This window comes from Somniosus microcephalus, chromosome 29 (genome assembly GCF_052327205.1).
Source record: "Somniosus microcephalus isolate GS21.2 chromosome 29, FLI_Smic_1.0, whole genome shotgun sequence".
NCBI classification, from domain to species: domain Eukaryota; kingdom Metazoa; phylum Chordata; class Chondrichthyes; order Squaliformes; family Somniosidae; genus Somniosus; species Somniosus microcephalus.
The window spans coordinates 6,048,718-6,067,768 of NC_141015.1; the positions used below are offsets into that span (position 1 = coordinate 6,048,718).

General features: G+C 46.1%; 3 protein-coding genes and 1 pseudogene across 4 annotated transcripts; 2 read left to right on the forward strand and 2 right to left on the reverse strand.

Annotated features, from left to right (window-relative positions):
- The first annotated feature begins 5,290 nt into the window (after positions 1–5,290).
- Positions 5,291–6,092, forward strand: LOC147098414 (histone H2B-like; annotated as a pseudogene).
- A 6,304-nt stretch (positions 6,093–12,396) lies between these two features.
- On the forward strand, positions 12,397–13,751 carry LOC147098415 (histone H2B-like). Its single transcript, XM_085969977.1, has 2 exons — positions 12,397–12,408; positions 13,306–13,751. The coding sequence occupies exons 1-2, from the start codon at positions 12,397–12,399 to the stop codon at positions 13,729–13,731; spliced, it is 438 nt and encodes a 145-aa protein (XP_085826103.1). The 3' UTR covers positions 13,732–13,751.
- A 2,754-nt stretch (positions 13,752–16,505) lies between these two features.
- On the reverse strand, positions 16,506–16,828 carry LOC147098416 (histone H4-like). Its single transcript, XM_085970049.1, has one exon. The coding sequence runs from the start codon at positions 16,815–16,817 to the stop codon at positions 16,506–16,508; it is 312 nt and encodes a 103-aa protein (XP_085826175.1). The 5' UTR covers positions 16,818–16,828.
- An 856-nt stretch (positions 16,829–17,684) lies between these two features.
- Positions 17,685–18,395, reverse strand: LOC147098417 (histone H1-like). 2 transcript variants are annotated; one of them, XM_085970051.1, is made up of 2 exons: positions 18,045–18,395; positions 17,685–17,993 (listed from the first exon to the last, which is right to left on the reverse strand). In XM_085970051.1, exons 1-2 carry the CDS (start codon positions 18,393–18,395, stop codon positions 17,709–17,711), a joined length of 636 nt encoding a protein of 211 aa, XP_085826177.1. In that variant the 3' UTR covers positions 17,685–17,708. The 2 variants fall into 2 exon arrangements, with proteins under 2 accessions (XP_085826177.1, XP_085826176.1); XM_085970050.1 differs by having other exon boundaries at positions 17,685–18,395.
- Between the last annotated feature and the right edge of the window lie 656 nt (positions 18,396–19,051).

Sequence of the window (19,051 nt, forward strand, 5' to 3'; positions counted from 1 at the left end):
TTCAATAGGATCATGGCTGAACTTCGACCACAACTCCAATATCCCACACTATCCCTATATCCCTTGATTCCCTTAGTGCCCAAAAATCAATGAACTCAGTCTTGAATACACTCATCGACTGAGCATCCACAGCCCCATGCAGTAGAGAATTCCAAAGATTCACGACACTCTGAGTGGATACATTTCTCATCAACTCATTCCTAATTGGCCGAAGTCAGACTAGGACTCCTAGTTGTAGTCTCTCCTGATAGGGGAAGTAGCATCGCAATATCTACCCCTGTCAAGCACTCTAAGAATTGGAAATGTTTCAATGAGATCACTTCTCATTCTTCTAAACTCCAGAGAATATATGCACATTATACTCAATGTTTCCTCATAGGACAGCCCTCCCATCCCAGGAATCAATCTCGTGAACATTTGATGCACCCCCTCTAAAGCATGTATATCCTGCCTTAGATAAGGAGACCTAAATGTGCAAAGGGCTCCAGTTGTGGTTAACCAAATGCCTATATAATTGGAGCAATATTTAATTATATTTTTACTGCAATCCCTTGTAATAAAGGCTAACATACCATTTGACATCAGAAAACTACTAGGCACTTGGTCTAAGTATTAAACAAGGCTTTAATCAACTATTTTTGAACATGGAGATCTAGTTGGTCCTTCACTAGTTCCTGTTAATGAATGTCCTGAGCAAGCTGGGCCCATGCCCGAGTATTTGTACTCTCCCTGGACAGCCACCCAGTATCATTTCATAAGTCATTTCCACATTAATGACAAGATTCATGTTACCATTCACCTTCCTAATTCATTGCTGTACATGCATGATAACTTTCTCTAATTCATGAGAAACGACACTCAAATCCCTCTGAATAGGAACAGAGAAAAACCCACACTCACATACCAGAGACTGTCAGGAATAGAGTAAAATCCTCAATCATATAACAGAAACTGACAGATACCCAATACAACACACTCACATATACCAGAAACCACAGGTACAAAATAAAGCCCATATTCACATACCAGACACTGGCTGTTACAAAGAAAAACGCACACACACACACACACGTGGCAGAAACTGAATATTAGAGTCAAAAACCCACACTCACATCCCAGAGATATAAGAATTAGAAGCAGGAATAGGCCATATGGCCCCTCAAGCCTCACAGTCACAGAATAAAGCCACTCTCACACACTAGAGATTGTCAGAGCATGCTTCCATGCCAGAAACTGACAGGTAATGATTAAAGCCTGGCACTCGTAAAGCAGAAACTGACAGATATAGAGTAAAACCCACCCGCGCACATGAAAGACTAACAGATACAGAATAAAACCCCCACACACATCCACGAGTATGACAGATACAGAGTAAAACCCCCACACACAACCCCGATTATGATATATATATATATATAAAACCCACACACATCATAGAGTATAACATTTATAGAGCACAACTCACGTCCCAGAGACAGATACAGAATAAAACGCTTACTCACACACCAAAGACTGAGAGATACACAGTAAGTCCCACATTCACATACCAGAGACTAACAGATACAGAGTAAAACTCACACACACATCCCAGAAACTAACAGCCACTGATTCAAATCCACACATACAACAAAAACTGAAAAGTTCATAATACAAACCACTTGCACATACAAGAAATCAAGAAGTACAGAATAAAGCCCGTCCCCACAATCCAGACACTGACAGGTACAAAGAAAAATGCACACACAGATACCAGAAACTGATAGAGACAGAAGAATCTCACACTGACAAACCTGTGACTGACTGATACATAATAAACCCACACTCACATACCAGAAGCTGACAGGTACATAATAAAACACAACCTTGCATAGCAGAAAAAGAAGATTGTGAAAAAGACACTCACAAAGCAGAGACTGACAGATAAAGATGAAAAGCCACACTCACGAACCAGAAACTTACAGATTCAGAGTGAACCCTTTCTTCCATAGCAGAAATTGACAGGGAGAAAGGAAAACTCACACTCATGTATCAGAAACTGATTTGAACTGAATAAAAGCAGTACTACCATACCAGAGATCGATGGGTACAGAATAGAACCCACATTTACAAACCAGAGACTGTTTGATGCAGAGTAAATCTCACAATCACATATCAGAAACAGCCAGTTACAGAATAAAACCCACACTCACACTTCAGACACTGATAGATAGAGAATAAAAAATGCATTCAAATACGATAGACAGACAGACAGACTAAAACCCACATTCACAAACCAAAGACTGACAGAAACAGAACAAAACCCACTCTCTCAGAACAGAAATTAGAAGATGCAGAATAAAACCCACTCACATATCAGAGACTGACTGCTAGAGTAAAAAAACAAAATTCACATATAAGAAACTGACAGTTACAGAGTAAAACACACATTCACGTACCAGAGACTGACAGGTTCAGGTTGAATCACACACTGACACAGAATATCGGAGTGTGACAGACACAGAATGAGTCCCACACACATGCAATACCAGAAAATGATCGAAACCCAATGAGTCCCACACTGACACCGATTATTAAAGACTGACTGGTACAGAATGATTCTCACTCTCACAAAAGAGTGAGGGTGGGACAGGGAGGGAAAGAGTGAGGGGGTGGGACAGGGAGGGAGAGCTTACCTTCTTCCTTCCTTCGCAGTGGTCTATCAGGCCAAGTTCCCCCCCAGTCGCACTCTCGCTACCCACCCCCCAGTCGCTCTCTCTCTTCCCACCCAGTCGCTCTCTCTCTTCCCCCCAGCCGCTCTCTCTCTTCCCCCCCAGTTGCTCCCTCTCTTCCCCCCCAGTCGCTCACTCTCTTCCCCCCAGTCACTCTCTCTCTTCCCCCCAGTCGCTCTCTCTCTTCCCCCCAGTCGCTCTCTCTCTTCCCCCCCGTCGCTCTCTCTCTTCCCCCCAGTCGCTCTCTCTCTTCCCCCCGTCGCTCTCTCTCTTCCCCCCGTCGCTCTCTCTCTTCCCCCCGTCGCTCTCTCTCTTCCCCCCCGTCGCTCTCTCTCTTCCCCCCCAGTCGCTCTCTCTCTTCCCCCCCAGTCGCTCTCTCTCTTCCCCCCCAGTCGCTCTCTCAATTCCCCCCCAGTCGCTCTCTCAATTCCCCCCCAGTCGCTCTCTCTCTTCCCCCCCCAGTCGCTCTCTGTCTCTCTCTCTCTCTTCTAACAATAACATGCCCTCGAAAAAGCCTCGGCACCGCCGGGCACTCCAGCTAGTATATATATATATGTATATAGCATAAATCTCACTCATACATACAGTTTCAGAGAATGACACATACAGAATGACTACCACATTCACACACAGCACCAGAGACTGCCACATACCAAAATAATTTAACTGTCACACACAGTATCAGAGGTGGATATATAAAGAATGAATCCCAAACTTTCATACAACACCAGAGACTGACAGATACTGAATTAATCTAACTCTCACATACAAAATCTTAGACTGACAATGAAATAATGAATCTCACACTAACTCAGAGAATCAGAGACAGACAGGGACAGAATGAATCCCACATTCATATATAGTACCAGAAAATATATAGAAAAAATGAATCCGACTCTGATAGCGTATTAAGGACTGATTGCTAAATAGTGAATCTCACTTTCAAACATAATACCAGAGACTGACAGATAATGAACCTCACTGTTTCGTAGAGTATCAGAGACTGATTAATACAGAAACAATCCATACTGACACAGATTATCAGAGACTGACAGGTACAGAATAAATCTCACACACACATACGGTGTCAGAGATTGACATATACACAGCATTAATATCACACTCACATACAGTACCAGATAGTGATGGAGACAGAATTAATCTAACTCTCACATACAGTATCAGTGACTGACAGATACACAGAATGAATCTGACACTCTGATACAGTACCAGATAGTGACAGAGACAACATTAATGTAACTCTCACATACAGTATCAAAGACTGACAGTGAGAGAATAAATCCTAAATGCACATGCCATACCAGGAACTGTCAGATATAGTTAGCACTGTTGCCTCACAGCGCCAGGGACCCGAGTTCGAATCTGGCCTCGGGTGACTGTGCAAACTCCACACAGACATTCTCCCCGTGTTTGCATGGGTTTCCTCCGGGTGCTCCGGTTTCCTCCCACAGTCCAAAGATGTGCGGGTTAGGTTGACTGGCTATGATAAATTGACCCTTAGTGTTAGGGGGATTAAACATGTGGGGTTACGGGGATAGGGTGGGATATGTGTTGGTGTAGGGGTTACGGGGATCGGGTGGGATATGTGTTGGTGCAGGCTCGATGGGCCAAAATGGCCTCTATCTGCACTGTGGGGTTTCTGTGATTCTGTGAGTATCACAGATTGGTACAGAAAGATAATGAATCTCAGACTGACAGATTATCAGACGGTGACAGCCCCAGGATTAATACACACTCGTACAAAGTACCTGCAATTGATAGAGACAAAGATAATACCATATTAAAGAGTGATTGGTGCAGAATGAATCTCACTCTCACATACAGTACCAGAGATTGACAGATATATAATTACTCTAACACGCACATACAGAAAAGAGACTGACAGACAGAGAATGAATCTTACAGTAAAACAGAGAATCAGAGGGCCAGGCAGATACAGAATGAGTACACAATCACATGCAGTACAATTAATTTACAGGTAGATTCAGTCCCACACTCACATACAGTACCAGATACTTGCAGAAATTGAATGAATATCAAACTAACATCAAGTACCAGAGACTGGTAGATGCAGTAAGAATAACACTTTCATAAACGAGTGCGTAGCAGATTCATGCAGAATTCTTCTCTGAAAGACAGTACGAGAGATACACTGATTCAGAAATAATGTGACACTAACAATCAGTACCAGAGGCTGACAGATACAGAATGACTCCCACACTAACAATCAGTACCAGAGACTGACAGATATAGAATGAATCTCAGACTTGCACACCGTCCCAGTGTGAGACAGATACAGAATGCAAATCACACACACATACACTACCAGAAAATGACAGATTCAGAATGAATCCCAACACTGACACACCGTACCACAGTCTGACGGATACAGATGGAATCCCACCCTGACACATGTTATCAGTGATGGACAGGAAACAAATGGATCCCAGACTCACATACTGTAACAGAGACTGAGATTGAGAATGATTCTCACACTTACATAAATCACCAGAGACTAATATAGAACTATTCCCCGCGCACACACACAGTCCTAGAAACTGGCAGATACTAAACTAATGTGGCGGGGACCACACTGCAAGGCGTGTATATAGTGCACAGTTTGGAAGAAGTACATCTAAATTGCTGTCCTGTCTGAAAAGGTGTGCTTGGGGCATTGCATAATGGTGTGGGAATTGGTGAATGGGCAGATGAATCTTCCTCTGCTCTTGGGATGACCTTTCTGACTGCAGTGGGCGCGCTGGTGGCAAACACGCAATCTGATTGGATACATAAAGAATCCAATCAGAGAAATGCAGAACAATGGAAAATGACATCACTCTTCAGCAGCCAATCACAACCATTGCTTTCACACATCCCTCATTAGCATAGAGCTGTGGGGGCAGCCTATTTAAGTCGGGCCCGGAGCGGGATTGCATCATATTGTGTCTGAAATCGAGTTTGAGAATGGTTGATGAAAGGAAAACAGTGGCCAAGAAGGGCGCCAAGAAAACCATCACTAAGCCTGCAGCGAAGGGCGGCAAAAAGCGCAGAAAGTCGAGGAAGGAGAGTTACTCCATCTACATCTACAAAGTGATGAAGCAGGTTCACCCCGACACCGGCATCTCTTCCAAGGCCATGGGCATCATGAACTCGTTTATGAACGATATATTTTCAAGCGCATCGCGAGTGAGGCTTTCCGCCTGGCCCATTACAGCAAGCGGCACACCATCAGCTCCCGGGAGATCCAGACCGCCGTGCGCCTGCGGCTGCCCGGGGAGCTGGCCAAGCACGCCGTGTCGGAAGGGACAAAGGCGGTGACCAAATACACCAGCTCCAAGTAAAACTCCACGCTGTCCTGAAAGAACAAACACAAAACACAACGGCTCTTTTAAGAGCCACCCACAACTCCAATATCCCACCCTATCCCTATATCCGTTGATTCCCTTAGTGCCCAAAAATCTATGATCTCAGTCTTGAATACACTCATCGACTGAGCATCCACAGCCCCATGCAGTAGAGAATTCCAAAGATTCACGATGCTCTGAGTGGATACATTTATCATCCACCAGTCCTAATTTTCCGACGCCTTATCGTGAGACTATGAACCCTAGTTCTAGACTCTCCTGCCAGGGGAAACAGCCTCGAAGCATCTACCCCTGTCAAGCCTGCTAAGAATTTGAAATTTTTCGATGAAATCACCTCTCATTCTTCTAAACTCCAGAGAATATCAGCCCATTATACTCAATCTCTCCTCATAGGACAGCCCTCCCATCCCAGGAATCAATCTCTTGAACATTTGATGCACCACCTGTAAAGCATGTATATCCTGCCTTAGATAAGGAGTCCAAAATGTGCAAAGTACTCCAGTTATGGTATAACCAAAGGCCTATATATTTGCAGCAACACATACTTATGCTTTACTGCAACCCCTTTGCAATAAATGCTAACATACGTTACCTTCCTAATTGATTACTTTACCTGCATGACAACATTCTGCGTTTCGTGCAAAAGGACACTCAAATCCCTCTGAATATTGACAGAAGTAAACCCACATTCACATACCAGAGACGGTCAGGGAAAGAGTAAAATCCTCAATCATATTAAAGAAACTGACAGATATATAAGACTGTAGTGATTCGTGTGCATCGCCACTAAATAATCGAGTTCAACTTCGACGAACTACAAACAAGTTGTTTATTTACAGGAACAGGTTAAATACAACAGGTAAGGTAGCAGGTAAGATGGCTGACTGTAGGAGCACTGTGGTGTAGGTCTTTCCCCAGCAGGGACGACACGAGGACTAACTAGAAGTTTCCTAGCTCAACTGCCAGCAGGTTCCAAGCTCTACTGTTGTAAGGTTCCGAGCTATGACGTCATGACGCAGAGTACAGGAGAGAAGCCTGACTAAAGTAACAGACACATACAGTAAAGTAAGTTAAAGGGAATTATGTATCTCAATGTAAGAGACAAGCAATGGTACCGCCACATAGGCCCCCCCAGAATTCGCTTTAACGAAAGTCCAAGGATGAGATGGTCTGACGAGCTGGTGGTCACGGCGGTCGTGCTGTCTCAACTTGGTAGGCGAGCTCTGAAGATGATGCTCATGAGCGGATCCTTATGCGCGTTGTGGCGAATAAAGTGTATCCGTCAGGCGAAGGACCGTGGAGACGTGCGAAACAGCAGGCCTTGTCAGAGTGACGGGCAGGTCAGGCGGACGCAGGCGATGACTCTGTTGATGTTGGAACAAGTCCTTGATCTGACAAGATCTGCAGGAATGCCAAACGAGCGATCCAAAGGACTTGACAGGTGAGGTGAGTGAGCTCGCCGACAGGTGAGTGAAACCTTCAGGAGGCTGGAACACGCGGAACGGTGCATGCCATAGTGCTACGAAGTTAACACAACAGAGGGTGAAGAATTACTGCATTGACCAGTGATCGGTGAGGCCAGCAACTTTCACGTGGCTGATCGCGGCCGCAGGATGCCCGTTGGACCCATCCTCGATGTGTGCAGCTTCAGTAGACGTTTGCTTTTGTTAAAGGGAAAACTAGAGAAAGGGCGGCTATGTTGTTGCTTTCGGGAGGGGTAAACTCTCCCTGGAGGGCGGCAACACTTTTAGTTATTGCAGATTTAGGAGAAAACAGCCGTGAGGGCGGCAACGCTTTTCGTTCACGCTGAAATGTGTCATAGGTAACACAACCAGCAGGCTGACGAGCTGGTGCATCGTCGGTGGGGAACGAGTCTTCGTGTTTCACGAGGGCAGGGTCCTCGTGGTTTGCGAGGGATGGGTCCTCATGGTACGCAAGGGATGGGTCGTCGTGGTTCATGGGGGTGAGTCCTCGTGGTATCCCCGCAGGGCGTGCTCCGATTTTGTGGGCCCGAACATGCTGTACCCCGCGGTTGGAGAGATGTATACTTGCTGTTGCTTTGGATGTAGAGGCGGACGATCCATGTGGCGGTAGGAAAGACGAGTACGGGGACCGTAAGCAAGTGCGTGGTCGGCGCCGCATCGATGTTCTCGTCGAACGGGGCTTTTACCTTTATAAAGCACGAGGGAGACTGTGGCTCCCTGGATTGCGGTAGCGACAGCAAACCGGCTGGTGCTTCCATGGCGTGCTTCTTTTGTGAAAATTGCTCACGAAAAAATGGGGTCCGGTTGAGTTTTGTCCGTGTCAAATGGGATCTGCTCCAGAATGCGCTTATCTTGTGAATACATTCGCAAAGACGGGGTCGCCTTTGGAGAATTCGGTGTTAGGCGGTTGCTGCTCCGTGGTTGTTCGTCGGTTGTACGTCAGTCGTCTTGTGGGAAGACGAGGTTCAGGCACGCGTTGCTACCGTGAAAGTCGTTCACGGATACGGGTTCACCAATTGTAGTGTTGGAATTGATGAGCTCCCGTTCTCACGTCGTTGGGTCACCAATGTAGTGATTCGCGTTCATCGCCACTAAATAATCGAGTTCGACTTCGACGAACTATAAATAAGTTGTTTATTTACAGGAACAGGTTAAATACAACAGGTAAGGTAGCAGGTAAGATGGCTGACTGTAGGCGCACCGTGGTGTAGGTCTTTCCCCAGCGGGGACACCAGAAGGACTAACTAGAAGTTTCCCAGCTCAACTGCCAGCAGGTTCCGAGCGCTACTGTTGGAAGGTTCCGAGCTCTGACGTCATGACGCAGAGTACAGGAAAGAAGCCTGAGTATAGTAACAGACACATACAGTAAGCTAAGTTAAAGGGAATTATGTATCTCAATATAAGGGACAACCGGTGGTACCGCCACAATACCACACAATCACACATACCAGAAAACACAGGTACAAAATAAAGCCCATATTTACATACCATACTCTGACTGGTACAAAGGAAAACCCACACTCACATCCCAGAGACAATGAGGTAAAGAATAAAACACACACACTCGTTGCAGAAACTTAATAGTACAGTCAAAAACCCACACTCACATGCGAGAGATATAAAAATTAGAAGCAGGAGGAGGCCATACAGCTCCTCGAACCTCACAGATACATAATAAAGCCACTCTCACACACCAGAGACTGTCAGGCACAGAATGACCACGCACGCTTCCATGCCAGAAACTGACAGGTAAAGATTAAAACCTGGCACTCTGAAGCAGAAAGTGACAGGTATAGATTAAAACTCACACACACACACACCAAAGACTAACATATACAGAGTAAAAACTGCACACACATCCCAGAGTATGACAGATACAGAGTAAAACCCCCACATACATCCCAGATTATGGCATTTACAGAGTAAAACCCCCACACACATCCCAGAGTATAACATTTACAGAGTAAAACCCACACTCACATCCCAGAGACAGACAGATACAGAATAAAGTGCTCACTCATACACCAAAGACTGACATACAAAGTAGGTCCCACATTCACATACCAGAGACTAACAGATACAGAGTAAAACTCACACTCACATCCCAGAAACTAACAGGTACTGATTGAAATCCACACATACAACAAAAACTAAAAAGTACATAATAGAACCCACTGGCACATACAAGAAACCAAAATGTACAGAATAAATCTGATCCTCACGAACCAGACACTGACAGATACAAAGAAAAACACACACTCTGCTACCAGAAACTGACAGAGACAGAATAATCTCACACTCACTTACCTGTGACTGACTGTTACAGAAGAAACCCACACTCACATACCAGAAGCTGAGAGGTAAATAAAAAAACACAGCTTTGCATAACAGAAAAAGAAGATAGTGAAAAAGACACTCAGATAGCAGAGACTGACAGATAAAGATGAAAACCCACACTCATGAACCAGAAACTGACTGGCACTGAATAAAACCAGTACTAGCATACTAGATATCGATGGGTACAGATTATAACCCACACTCACATATCAGAGACTGACATGTAGAGTAAAACCTAAAATTCACACAGCAGAAACTGACAGGCACAGGGTAAAACCCACACTCACGTACCAGGGACTGACAGGTATAGGTTGATTCAAACACTGACACAAAGTATCGGAGGATGACAGAATCAGAATGAATCCCACACACACATGCAGAACCAGAAAGTGATAGAGACACAATGAATCCCTCACTGACACCGATTATTAAAGACTGATTGCTACAGAATTATTCTCACTCTCACACACAGTACTAGAGACTGAAAGACACAGAATTAAACTAATTCCAAGACAGACCACAAGAGACTAACATATATAGCATAAATCCCACTCATACATACAGTGTCAGAGAATGACACATACATAGAATCATAGAAATTTACAGCACGGAAGGAGGCCACTTTGGCCCATTGTGTCCGCGCTGGCCAACAAAGAGCTATCCAGCCTAATCCCACGTCCCAGCTCTTGGTCCGTAGCCCTGCAGGTTAGAGTATCCCAATTGCGCATCCAAGTACTTTTTAAATGTGGTTAGGATTCCTGCCTCTACCACCATTTCAGGCAGTGAGTTCCAGACCACAATAACCCTCTGGGTGAAGAAATTTCCACTCAAATCCCGTCTAAACCTTCCCCTAAATACTTTAAATCCGTGCCCCTGGTTTTTGACCCCACTGATAAGGGAAATTGGTCCTTTCTATCCACTTTATCTATGTACCTCATAATTTTACACACCTCAATAAGGACTCCCCTCAATGTCCTCTGTTCCAAGGAAAACAGACCAAGCCTATTCAGTCTATCCACATAGCTAAGATGCTCTACTCCTGGCAAGATCCTTGTAAATCTCCTCTGTACCCTCTCTAGTGCAATCACATCTTTCCTGTAATGTGGTGACCAGAATTGCACGCAGTACTCTAGCTGAGGCCTAACTAGTGTTTTATACAGTTGAAGCATAACCCCCCTGCTCTTGTGTTCTATGCCACGGCTAATAAAGGCAAACATTTCTTATGCCTTCTTAACCACCTTATATACTTGGCCTGCTACCTTCAGGGATCTGCAGACATGCATTCCAAGGTCCCTTTGCTTCTCTGCACTGCTCAGTGTCCTACCATTTAACGTGTATTCCCTTTCCTTTTTACCCATCCCTAAATGCATTACCTCACACTTCTCCTGATTGAATTCCATTTGCCACTGTTCTGCCCACCTGACCAATTTATTGATGTCTTCCTGCAGTCTACAGCTTCTTTCTTCAGTATCAACCACACAGCCGATTTTAGTATCAACTGCATACTTCTTAATCATACCCCCTATATTCAAGACAAGATCGTTGATATATACCACAAAAAGCAAGGGACCTAGTGCTGAGCCCTGCAGTATGACTCCCACACAGTACCAGAGACTGACAGATACAGAATTAATTTAACTCTCACACACAGTATCAGGGACTGACATATACAAAATAAATCCCACACTTTCATACAACACCAGAGACTGACAGATACTGAATTAATCTAACTCTCGCATAGAGAATCATAGACTGACAAAGAGAAAATGAATCACACACTAACTCAGAGAGTCAGAGACAGACAGGCACATAATGAATCCCACACTCTTATACAGTACCAGAAAATGATAGGGACAAAATGAATCCCAATCTGATACAGAGTATTAAAGACTGACTGATACAGAATGAATCTCACTCTCAAACATAATACGAGAGACTGACAGACACAGAATGTACCTCACTGTCACATAGAATATTTGACACTGAGTAATACAGAATCAATCCACACTGACACAGATTATCAGGGACTGACAGGTACAGATAAATCTCACGCTCCCATACTGTATCAGAGACGGTCAGATACACAGAAATAATCTCACACTCACTTACATTGCCAGATAGTGAGAGACAGAATTAAACTGACACTCACATGCAGTATCAGAGATGACCGATACACAGAATGAATCTCACACTCTGAAACAGTACCAAAAATTGAGAGAGACAACATTAATCTAATTCACATACAGTATAAGAGACTGAAAGGTACAGAATAAATCCTAAACTCACATGCAATAGCAGGAACTAACAGATATAGAATAAATCTCAGTCTCACATACAGTATTAGAGATTGTCAGAGAAAGAGAATTAATCTCACACTGACACAGCGTATCAGACGGTGACAGACCCAGGATTAATACACACTCGTACAGTACCAGTAAATGAGACACAGTTAACCCCACATTAAATACTGATTGGTGCAGAATGAATCTCACAGTAACACAGTGCATCAGAGGGCCTGGCAGATACAGAATGAGTACACAATCACAGGCAGTACAATTAATTTGCAGAGAGGTTCATTCCCACACTCACATACAGTACAAGATACTAGCAGAGATTGAAAGAATCTCAAACTAACATCAAGTACCAGAGACCGATAGATGCAGTACGAATCCTACTTTCATAAACCGAGTGAGTAGCATATTCATGCGGAAACCTTCGCTGAAATACAGTACGAGAGACAGACTGATTCAGAGCTAATTCGACACTAATGTACATTACCAGAGACTAACAGTTACAGAATGAATCTCAGACTCGCACACCGTCCCAGTGACTGACAGATACAGAATGAAACACAGACTCGCACGTCTCAATGACTAAAAGATGCAGAATGAATCTCAGACTCGCACATCCCAGTGACAGACAGATACAGAATTAATATCACACACACGTACACTACCAGAGAATGAAAGATTCCGAATGAATCCCAACACTGACACATGTAACAGAGACTGAGATTGAGAATGATTCCAACAGTTACATAAATAACCAGAGACTGATACAGAACTATTCACACACACACACACAGTACTAGGGACTGGCATTACTGAACCCGCAGACCACCCCGCAAGGCTTGAATATAGAGCATTTAAATTGCAGACCCGTGCAGCAGAAGTGCTTGGGACCTCTTTAATGGTCTGGGAAATGGAGAATGGGAAGATGATAATTCCTCTGCGCTTGCAATGACCTTTCTGACTGCAGGAGGCGTGCTTGTGACAGAGGTTTAATCTGATTGGATACATAAAGCAGCCAATCAGAGAAATGCAGAACAATGGAAAATAACATCATTCAGCAGCCAATCACAACCATTGCCTTCACCCATCCCTATTAAAGCCGGGCACGGAGCGGGATTGCGTTATTTTGTGTCTGAAATCGAGTTTGAGAATGGTTGATGAAAAGAAAACAGTGGCCAAGAAGGGTGCCAAAAAAACGGTCACTAAACCGGCAGCGAAGGGCGGCAAGAAGCACAGAAAGTCGAGGAAGGAGAGTTACTCCATCTACATCTACAAAGTGATGAAGCAGGTTCACCCCGACACCGGCATCTCTTCCAAGGCCATGAGCATCATGAACTCGTTTGTGAACGATATTTTCGAGCGCATCGCGGGTGAGGCTTCCCGCCTGGCCCATTACAACAAGCGGCGCACCATCAGTTCCCGGGAGATCCAGACCGCCGTGCGCCTGCTGCTGCCCGGGGAGCTGGCCAAGCACGCCGTGTCGGAAGGGACAAAGGCGGTGACCAAATACACCAGCTACAAGTAAAACTCCACGCTGTCCTGAAAGAACAAAACCAAAACACAACGGCTCTTTTAAGAGCCACCCACAATCTCTCTGAAAGAGCTACACAATCGCGAGTCCCTTACGACGCAATTTGCTGTGTTTATTCTCAGTTTACTTGTAATATTTTATTTCCTAATCAAGTGTTTTTGAGAACATTTTTTAGTTCCAGCTGCAGATTTAGTTTGGAATTCTAAGAAGCAGTTTAAGTCCGTATCGACCTGAATGTCGCTGTTGAATTTCTCTTCCAGTAAAATACAAACACGGTCCCTGTTCGCTCTTTTCCTTTGCTCTCAGACCGGATGAATTAAAAGCTTGTTTTAGGGATGAGACTCGGATTTCAGTCACCTCGTTCTCTCGAGACCTTTTCAAAAAAAAATTATATAGCCAGTTGGGAGTCAATCCGTTTGTTAACCCGAGACTTCCTGCAGTGTAGCAGCCCAGAATGATAGTTCGAAGTATATACATCCTGAACCATACAAACATTTCCCCTTTTAATTGGCAGACAGGATCGAACCAGAATTACAACTCTGGTTAATTTTTAAATATTCCAAATAGTAACTAAAACCAACTCTTCATGCGGGGACAGGTGGGAACTTTAAAGGTGAGACTCAGACTTCAGGCACCTCGTTCTCTCTCTCGGATCTATCCCGGTATGTGGAGTTGGATCAATTTAATATCAGAACTCCCACTTAGTTTCCGACTCACACTGAGCGAGTTTATTCAATCTCCTGGCAGCTCACTCACATTTCAACCTAAATTAGAAACGCACCCTCAAATATTCACTGTCCACACTTTATAAACTCCCAGTTACATTAACAGTGCGTGCAGGGACCAATTTGCCTTGCGCCGATCGCAGCTCTTTCCTTTGCTGATTTGGTGGCTCTTAAAAGAGCCGTTGTTGTATTTGGTGTTAAAGTCTGGAGCCGGGCAGGGTGAGTTTAGGCGCGCTCCCCGCGGATGCGGCGGGCCAGCTGGATGTCTGGGCATGATGGTGACTCGCTTGGCGTGGATGGCGCACAGATTGGTGTCCTCAAAGAGCCCCACCAGGTAAGCCTCGCTGGCCTCCTGCAGGGCCATGACGGCCGAACTCTGGAAGCGCAGGTCGGTCTTGAAGTCCTGAGCGATCTCCCGCACCAGGCGCTGCAAGGGCAGTTTGCGGATCAGCAGCTCGGTGGATTTCTGGTAGCGGCGGATCTCCCGCAGAGCCACAGTGCCGGGTCTGTAGCGATGGGGTTTCTTCACTCCGCCCGTGGCTGGAGCGCTCTTCCGGGCCGCTTTGGTTGCCAGCTGTTTGCGAGGAGCTTCCCTCCGGTCGATTTGCGCGCAGTCTGCTTGGTCCTGGCCATTTTCTGAACAGATCACAGCAGACTCTGGAACACAGGAACTGTTAATGCGGAACTTACTGTGTGTCCGCCTTGTTATACTCAGCGAGGGACCGCCCCGAGCACTGATTGGCTGGAGACCGGCGCCCAGCTACTTTAAACCCAACTCTTACCAATCAATGAAACGCTGGAAAGCCAGGCCCCGATTGGCTGAGCTGGGATTAATCGCACATTTCAAAAAGCCGTTTTTTGAAACAAATCGATTTTATTCTGCACGTATTGAAAGGACCATTGCGAGAATCATTTAATGTTTTAAATGTAACTTCCTGGGCTTGGTGCTTTAGGGCCCTTCCCATTGCCCGCAGTCTGGGCAGTTGATGCTGACAGGAGCGGGGAAAGGGACCCGCGCCAATCTCCCGCTCTTCCACTCGATTCCTCTCACCTCTCCTCTCCAGCCCATTCAGAATTTCCCTCCCCCGTCCCATTGTGACGATAGCCGCCGCTTTCAGGGGAGAGGATCAGAATTCAGTCGCTTCTCTCTGTCCCCGTGGAGCCTGTGCGAATCTGTCATTCGGGAACTGTGCAGTGAGCGATCTGATACTCGGCACATTTTAGATTGCTGAATGGAGACTTATTGTCGCCGGTTACAGATAAGAGGCTGACAAATTAAACCTGTCCGTAGAACAGCGCCAGGAATTACTGACGGTGAACGCAGAATAACAGAACAAAAGGACCGAGATTTTAAAATCGTTCCCTTGAAATTAGACTTTAGATTAATTCGCTTCTTTCCGGCACTGGAATTGGCGGGCTTTTTCTAAAACAAAAAAATTCAAACTATTCGGCTGGTCGACAATATCAACCAATGACGTGCTTACTTTCTAATCTGTGGCTCTGTGATTGGTTAAGAAATGGGATTGTGGAGCGGAACCCCAATCAGAAATAAGGTCGGGTTAGAGCGGCTCAAACTGCGGGAATTTCAGGTCCCCGAATGACTGAACTGAAATTTCACAATTTCACAAACCCTGTCAGTATCAGTGCCGGACACCACCGTCTGGCTGCAAATAATTCACAAGTTGGACTCTTTTCAGTAACCCATTCAACGGCTTGTGCCCGACCAGCCGGCTAATTATTCAAATTAGAATCATTACAGTATAACTGCACAAGGAACAAATGTGTAGACGCGATGTGGCTTTACACCGAGTGGGAATGTTCTGTCTGAGGAAATAACTCTCTCCATAAACCTGGTGCAACCGAAAGCGAAATTCAAAGATTACAGAACACATCACATATCTGTTAATAATATTTCTGACCCCAATCTATTTTTGAGAACAATCTACCCCAGCTCCCGTTCCCAGGTCACTGCTCTCTCTGTGAGGTGGTGGGGGGCTCTGAAAAGAGCCTTTGTGTTGTGTTTGGTTGAAAGAGTGGAGTTGTTCAGCCGCCGAATCCATAGAGAGTGCGGCCCTGCCGTTTCAGAGCGTACACCACATCCATGGCAGTGACCGTCTTGCGCTTGGCGTGCTCAGTGTAGGTGACCGCATCCCTGATCACATTCTCCAGGAAAACCTTCAGCAACCCGCGGGTCTCCTCGTAGATCAGACCCGAGATCCGCTTGACACCGCCACGGCGAGCCAGGCGGCGGATGGCTGGTTTGGTGATGCCCTGGATGTTGTCACGGAGCACTTTACGGTGGCGCTTGGCTCCGCCTTTGCCAAGTCCTTTGCCACCTTTACCTCGTCCAGTCATGATGATTGTTCAGTCAAAGTTTCTGCTGAATGAAAAACAAACTGCTTCTTGCTGCTCTTATATACAGCCGACTCCGATCTGACTGAGAAAGCGCAGAGTAAGAGAGGAGGGGAGGGGAGGAGACAGAGTGAGAGATTAAACCGAGAGAGCGGGAGGGTAGGAGACAATTTCAAGAGTGACAGACAGAGCAGAGAGCGGCCTCTGATCTTCCAGCTCCACCTCCAGCTTCCTGCAATCGCCATATTCAAACCGTTTATCGACAGTAGAACCGAAACACAGCGCTCCGCACAAACCCTTACAGACTTGGACTTCATATTCAAGGGTTCCCTGAAACCAGAATCTTTTATATAAGGTCCTGTTACAATTAACAATCAGTAATATTCCCGCCTATATACAGTCCCTTCGATCACAAGTCGACCCGTCTCCTTCCATGTCAATCTCAGACCTTATTCCTTCTCCCCACACAGACGGGTTCAGCAGTTTACAAACACCTTATTCCAGGTGATTTGGAGAATCTCATGTGTTTGGGTTCGAGTTGTGACGCGGGGTATCTCTGCCAGTGTCTCCGTCTCACAGAGACTCTCACCCTGAACCTGTGAACTGAAAATGACCATGAACTGAGCCTGGAGCCGAACACCCCCCCCAGTTAGAGTGAGGCGGGCCCGGGACATCCCATTCTCTGTGTTTTATTGCAGACACTGGGGGAGGGGTGGGTGCAGCGAATGTCAGCGAGTCACCAGGGAGCCGGGGTTCATTTGAAAAAATTCCAATCGGGAATCTGAGCGCGGCCTCGGGATATGGATCATTTGATTCCGTGATCAGCTCTTTTTGGAAAGACGTGGGTGGCTCTGAAAAGAGCCTTTGGTTTCAGATGTTTACAAGTTGTCCTTTTTACTTTCTTTTGCTCGCTGCTTTCTGAGACTTTGCTGATTTGGGCTTGGCCTTCGGTTTTTCCACCTTCTTGGCTGCCTTCACCTTTCCGCCTGTGGCCTTCTTGGGGCTCTTGGGCTTCTTCACCGGCGCCTTTTTCCCAGACGCCGCTATCGCTGTCTTTTTTGACTTTGATGCCTTCTTGATGATCGTTTTCTTGGCTTCTGGTTTCTTGGCTGGAGATTTCTTGGCTGCTGGTTTCTTGGCTGGAGATTTCTTGGCTGCTGGTTTCTTGGCTGGAGATTTCTTGGCTGCTGGTTTCTTGGCTGGAGATTTCTTGGCTGCCGGTTTCTTCACCTTATTTCCCTCTTTGCGCTGCGATTCCTTCTTAGCGAGCCTGAAGGAACCCGCGGCGCCCGTGCCCTTTGTCTGCTCCAGGGAGCCGTTTCCCACTTGCCTCTTGATACTTAACCTGATCTGGGAACTTAACTTCAGCACATCCACGCCGTTGGCAGCCAGAGCCTTCTTTATCGCGGCCAGCGATATCCCCTTGCGATCGCTGCAACTCGCCACAACCTTGAGGATCTGCTCGCCCAACGTGGGTCCGGCTGGCTTGGAGCGGGGAGCCGCCTTCTTCTTCTTCCTGGGAGACTGGGTTTGAACAACGGCGGCAGGTGGAGCCGTTTCGGCGGCTGCAGTCTCAGTCATGTCCGCGACTCTGTAGAAAATCTCTCTGACAGTCAGAGCTGGGTCAGAAATGAAACGAGAGGCGGCGGCACAGAGCAACTTAAAGGCAGCGAGCGGACGGGGCGGAGACATCCTGCTGTCAGCTCCCGGCCCCTCCAGCCTCCCTGTGTTTCTATCTCCTAATAACTCTCCGATTCCAATTAAACTCGGGCACTCCACATTCCCAGACTGGTCTCTTTCTGTCTCGAAGACCGGGCTGTTTGCTGTTGAGAAAGTTTCATCAGAATTCAAGGCAGCAATTTCGATTTAAAGCCGTTTCATTGCTGCACTGACCGCGCTCTCTCACCCGATCGCCGACATGTTCTCTGTTTTTTGATTGAAATTTGAAATCAACTCAAACTTCACGTTTAATTCACACTCCAGGGCTGAGCAGGGGGGCAGGGCGATCCTATGACAGGGAAATCTTTGAATTTTACACAAGAGGGTCTCTGAAATCCGGCGATGAGTGCGGACACACAGACACAGTGACATTAGTCTAACCCGCCCGCCCATTTAACACACTCTCGCTGACACAGTGTTCACTCTGCTCATTCACAGCACAATCTGCTCCCAGATTTACAGTTCACAGGACAGGTTTTCCTCTCCGCTCGGCCTGTGCTGCCGATTCTCGGGATTAG

Excerpts from the sequence above, each read along its gene's own strand:
- LOC147098416 (XM_085970049.1), bottom strand. The coding sequence starts at position 16,817 with ATGACTGGACGAGGTAAAGGTGGCAAAGGACTTGGCAAAGGCGGAGCC.
- LOC147098417 (XM_085970050.1), bottom strand. The coding sequence starts at position 18,395 with ATGACTGAGACTGCAGCCGCCGAAACGGCTCCACCTGCCGCCGTTGTT.